Source organism: Cetorhinus maximus, chromosome 23 (assembly GCF_964194155.1).
Source record: "Cetorhinus maximus chromosome 23, sCetMax3.hap1.1, whole genome shotgun sequence".
In the NCBI taxonomy this organism is placed as follows: Eukaryota; Metazoa; Chordata; class Chondrichthyes; order Lamniformes; family Cetorhinidae; genus Cetorhinus; species Cetorhinus maximus.
Window position 1 is genome coordinate 14,498,947 of NC_135901.1, and position 5,738 is coordinate 14,504,684.

Sequence of the window (5,738 nt, forward strand, 5' to 3'; positions counted from 1 at the left end):
ATTGAGTCCCTAGTCAGGCATCAGGTGATTCAGCTCCATTACCAACATTTTTACTAGACTACTGTGGTTACAAAAATTAAAGAGAAATTAAAGAGAAAGACTTACCAGTTCAATTCCCACTGTGCACCAAATTGCCAATGCCCACACTCATTCTGGCTGTGTCTCACTCAGGATGAGGTCTCTCATCTGTTTGTGTGCAACCACCATGTTCAGGTTTTTGTACAGCTCTCTCCGTGCTCTGTATCACTGTGTGTCTGTAACCCCACCATGTTCAGGTTTTTGTACAGCTCTCTCCGTGCTCTGTATCACTGTGTGTCTGTAACCCCTCCATGTTCAGGTTTTTGTACAGCTCTCTCCGTGTTCTGTATCACTGTGCTGTGCGCCGAGTCAGGTCACAGTAATACACAGCGGAGTCGCTCAGTTGTAGTTTGGAGATATTTAACCGGCTGATTTTCTTGGCAGAATCGATAGAAGCAGAAATTCTCCCCCCGGCAGCGTTTCCTTTATTCTCCTCTCCTGAAGTGTGTCTCTGAAGCAGATATTCCGGAGCCTGTCCTGGGGACTGACGGTACCAGTGTACTGTGTACTGACAGAACCCTGAATATTCACATCTTAAAGTAACGGTGTCACCGGCAGGAGAGGTTTGTACAGGCGGATTCCGGGAAATTATGGAACTGGAATCTGGAGGACAAAAAAAATGAACATTTTATTTTTGTTTAACCACTGTTTGTCCAGGTGAATATGTCAACCGCGTGAATAGCTCTGCTTTTTGAAGTAATTTTATTTGCTGGATGCCTGTTTGAACCGTGTTCACTCTTATGAAAATATGATCAAGTGGGGAATGAGGTGATATTTCATTTTACATGGCGAACTCTTCCGATTAGGACTGCACTGTCTGAATCGGTGTTGGGAACAGATTCCATTGTAACTTTCAAACGGGTAATGGATCTGTGCTGGAAATGTAAATAAAAATATAGAGCGTTGGAGAAAATTCATGGGCAGTGGGAACAATTGGATTGCACTTTTAAAGGGTCAGCGCCTACACGAGGGGCCGAATGCCGTGCTGGATAATTCTATGAATTATATTACATTCCCGTTTCTATTTTCCTTGGTGAGACACAAACCCGAGGGAGCATTTTATGTTCAGCGAGGCAACCAGTTTCCAAAAAAAAACATGTTTGTTGGAGAGAAACACAGCTGTGTGGCATCACTGCGCACAGCAAGATCCAACACAAATTGATGGGAATCATCAGCACCGATTGGGCAAAACCGAGAAGTGAGCACCAGTGGTCAAAGGTCAATCATTTCCTGCGGTTTAAAACTACCCGGGAATTTCTCTCTGCCTTTTGCTGTATTTCTCTATGTTCTATCAATAGGGTCCTATTTGCTCCAGTTCACCTTTATTTCAAATATGTACATTAATTTCATCTTATTTCTTTAATTTCACATTCCCTTTATTTCACATTTTCTTTGTGCTGTTTGGGCTTCTTGCAATCGTAGGAACTTGCCTCAAAGTCTCTTAGTTGTTGGTTGGATTCAGTCTGTTCAGTTTCCGCAGTGGTTTTACTGTTATTCACTGGGAACTGCCTCTTCTGGCTCTCTGACAATTTCAATTCTTTCCGCACGTTAACTGATTCTCTCCCGGGTTCACTGGGTGGAGTTTTCTCTCAATTTTACAGAATCGAGGAAGAAGAATGCGGAGGAGGAATGGGCTATTCAACCTGTGTATATAATCAATTCCAGCCTGACCCCACCCGAAATCTAATTAACCATTTACATCCAGCTCCCTGTGTCGGTCTGTTCCGTTCTCCCTCCTGTATTTTCAAGTGTTTCAATAAATACATCAATACTATCTCCAGCCACTCCCTGTGGCAGCAAGTTCCACATTCTGACCTGCCTTTGTTTAAATTCATTTGTCTTAAATGTTTTATTTGTTCTGTTAGTTACTGTCATATGTTGACGGCTATTGCTTTGGACTCAGCCACAAATGAACAATTTATCCACAATAAAACCGTTCATTATTGAAAAACATTCTATGGATTCTCCTTGTGGTTCTTTTTTCCAGAAAAAAGAGACCCAGCCTGTTCAATCTTCCCAAGAGATGTGGATTGTTGCTGATTTCTTGTTTAATCAAAGTAGAGAATCGAATCAATAGAAGCACGAGCCCCCATATCACCTTTCAAACCTGTTCAGCCTTTCAGTAATATCCTGGCTGATTTACAACTTCAGCGTCACATCCCCGCACTCCCCCATCTCCCTGATTCCTTTAGTGTCCGAACACCTATCGAATATTGTCTTGAATGCACACACATTATGAACACCTACCACTCTCTGAGTTAGAGAATGCCACAGATTCACAACAATGGTTCTAGTGAAGATATTTTTTCCTTCTCAGTTCTTATGGATGACACTTTATTCTGAAGCTGTCACCCCGAGTTCGATACTCCTCAGTCTGGGGAAACTCCGACACAGAATCTGCCCTGTCAAAGCCCTTCAGAATATTATATGTTTTCATGAGATCACCTCTCATTCTTCTAAACTCGAGGAAATATAGACCGAGACGACTAAATCTCTTCCCATTGGACAATCCTTTCATCTCAGGAATCAGTCTGATGAACCTTTGCTGCACTCCTTTCAATGCAGCTTGATCTCTCTTCAGTAAGGAGGCCAAACCTTTACACAGAATTCCAGACTGGAGTCCATTTCAGTCTTTCACTCATAAACCTCACGCATCCTGGGGTCAGAAATCATCCAATCCTTCTCTCCCTTTCGATTTTTTTTTCTTGCTGGTTCTAAATAAGCATTCTCCTAGTTTATAATTGTTTCCTTATGTTTCTGTGCTCCTTTATAAGATTAATGCATCATCCTCACTCTCTCACTGCACTGTGTTGCTTATTTCACAGTAATCAGGGATGCAGATAAATTACAGCAATCCCATCTCTCAAACATTTGCAGTCAATATAGAGAAGTGTCTGTAGTTCCAAACTGTCACATCTCGGTCTGAGGGCGGGAAAGGAGGAAAGTGATTGGTTGAAGACAATTGAAAGAAATGGGTGGGGGAGCAATGTCACTAATTTCAGTCACTTGATTGTCCAATAATAAAATTCCATCTGGACCCACATCAGGATCTCTTATATCTGAAGTCCCTTGTGTCACTCGCCCGTTTTTCTCCCGGGTCAGGTATTGAACTGCAGGTATCCGAACTGGCCGCAGTTGTGTTGAGTTTATTCACTCGGTTTCTGATTCACATTGCGCGGCTCGGACTGCAATCTGCTGCCCAGGAGAGAGCTCTGTGACCCCGCTCCCGGGCTCCAAGGGACAGACAGAGCTCCCTCGGTCACAGTTAGCACCGGGAGTGGATTCCGGATTGTCGACAATCTCCGCTCATTAAAAGCCATTCAGAGTGTAAGACTCCGGGATGTTGTTAGTGTACCCGATGTGCCCGTTAAACCAATGATGGTCCAGATTCCGTCAACTCCCACACCCCACCCAAACTCCACTGATATCAATAATAAACTGATGGTGAACATTACCCGGGACAGGCTGTAACCCGGCGGGGTTTGGAGTCACTTACCGGCTGTGACAGTCACCACCGTCCCGGATCCATCCGCATAGTCAGTATCCCACCACAGTGACACCGCTCTCAGTCTCCCCCGCACAAGAACCACCGACACTACAACCTGGCGGGAAATCATCATCAGACAGTAGAAACTTCCCAATTATTCAGTGGATTTAAATAAATAAACAATATTCAATGTTTCAAAGTCTCTGTCGGTTCAAACTGTTCTTTGTGAGGCCCTGAGCTCAGAGTAAATGGTTCCCGGAACGAGATCTTCGCTTCATATAAACCTAGAAAAATATCAAAGAAAAATAACTGAATGGTGGAAATTACAATGAAATTTAACTAGATTCCAGCGACAATAACATGATCCCGACAATTCATTATCTGGGCCCCGAGAATTTATATTGTGATCGGACAGAAGTATTTGCTCGGGTCTCTCCCACTGTGACTGTCCCAAAATAACACAGTGTTACAAGTCAGTATAAAATCCCCCGGGTACTTGGTGAGATGTGGGGACATTAGTTAAACAGCGGGAACTGCGGTTCCCGGTTCCAGCTGTTAGACCGGGGTCACATCTGGTGTTAGGGGTTTGTAACTGGGATCAGTCATTCCCAATCCCCATTCACTGACACCAGTCCCGGAAAAGACATCACCATCCGCGCACACTCGGCACTTATAAAACTCAAGATGTTAACGGCAATAATCCAATCTCATTATAAACTACACTGTGGGGCAGACGGTGTGAGGCGGATCTGTGAGGGTTTAACTGCAGATTCACACGCATTTTCATTTGTTTCTGTGATAATCTGCAGTGAGAGTTTTTGTATCGCGGGAAGCCGAGACCCATCACTGTGTGTTTTGTACTTGTACCGAGCTTTACAGTAATAGGTGGCCGTGTCTTCAACTCTCACATCCCGAATTTCCAGCGAAAATGTCTTTTCTGCTTTATTCACCGACACAACAAATCTCCCCCCGCTGGAGATCCGCTCCCACTCTGTCCCGGTCTGGGTTTGTTTGAAAAAATATCCGTTCTCCAACTTAACAGTATAGATTCCACCATATAAAGCACAGGTGATGGTGAGAGACTGACACTCCTTCCTGGTCACCGCTGCCGGGGTCTGTGTCACTGACTGACTGAAAGAGCCTGGAAATTAAACAGAGAGAGTTTAATGGACCATCGGAGGCGAACCACAGAACGGGGTCAAACCCCAGACAGTGTCTGTAATTGGGATGGACTCGGGCAGCTTTATATTAAATCCACACAATGTCGGTTTGTTTGATCGGTACTCACGGGGTAAACAGACACACAGGGTGAAAACAAGGAGGATTCCCATCGTTCTGCTGCCTGGAGTTGGGGTTTATATGACGGGGAGCTGGAGACTGCAGCCCTGGACTGCACTGGGAGACCGGACCTCAGAGCTGGACTGACATATTTAAGGGGATCGAGTTGATTTGCACAGGGCGGTGTCGCTGAGATTATTGATGGGCCGCACGGTTCCCGGGTCGCTGGCTAAGTGTTGTGTGAATAAGAGACAGGTTTATAAAAGGAGGCTGCAATTTTCTGACTACATTTGGATTGTGATCCGGATGTGAAAGCCCCTCCCACAATACTCCGCTGTAAAGGGATGGGGGAGGGGAGCTTTTCTTTCTGCCAGTTGTGCTGCCACCTTCCTTTCCTCACAGCAATAAACCGGGAGGCCGGTGCATCTGTTTGTATTGGGTGGTGTTTGTTAAAGGTGGAATGTGGGCCCAGGACACCAGCAGAATCCTCCCGCCCCGCTCTTACCCCAGTATTCGGAGATTGCTTTTACATCGCCCTGAACGGACTGGCGGAAAATGAGCTAAGGACCAGCCCAGGCACACGTGAATGAATGATAAGAACAAACTCTCCCTGTTATGTCATCAAATGCTTCCCTGCACCAACCCTGAGGTGCGCTACATGTAAAATGATGTTTCATGTCAGCCTTTTTTGATTTCCAGATTGGGAATATTCAGGATTTTCGTTTGCAGGTACACAGAATGAAACGGCTCTCGGGAGGATAATAGACATTGGGGGACTGTGAGTTTGGGGCTTTCTATAAAGATCAAAGTCACTACCTTCTGTTCTGAAACCTGTTTATTTAGTATAATTATCTCTTATCCAGCAACAGCAACACTTGATCAAATAAACCCCGTG

At 44.8% G+C, this 5,738-nt stretch overlaps 1 protein-coding gene across 1 annotated transcript; it reads right to left on the minus strand.

Moving 5' to 3' along the window:
- Positions 1-367: 367 nt before the first annotated feature.
- LOC144697601 (uncharacterized) lies at positions 368-4,896 on the minus strand. The gene is made up of 4 exons (XM_078569640.1): positions 4,854-4,896; positions 4,427-4,706; positions 3,575-3,642; positions 368-681 (listed from the first exon to the last, which is right to left on the minus strand). Exons 1-4 carry the CDS (start codon positions 4,894-4,896, stop codon positions 368-370), a joined length of 705 nt encoding a protein of 234 aa, XP_078425766.1.
- Positions 4,897-5,738: the final 842 nt, after the last annotated feature.

Coding starts and splice junctions, on each gene's coding strand:
- LOC144697601 (XM_078569640.1), bottom strand. CDS start 4,896: ATGGGAATCCTCCTTGTTTTCACCCTGTGTGTCTGTTTACCCC. Junction 3,643..4,426: donor TACTGTAAAGCTCGGTACAA/GTACAAAACACA, acceptor GGGGAGACTGAG/AGCGGTGTCACTGTGGTGGG. Junction 682..3,574: donor GGTGGTGACTGTCACAGCCG/GTAAGTGACTCC, acceptor TTTGTCCTCCAG/ATTCCAGTTCCATAATTTCC.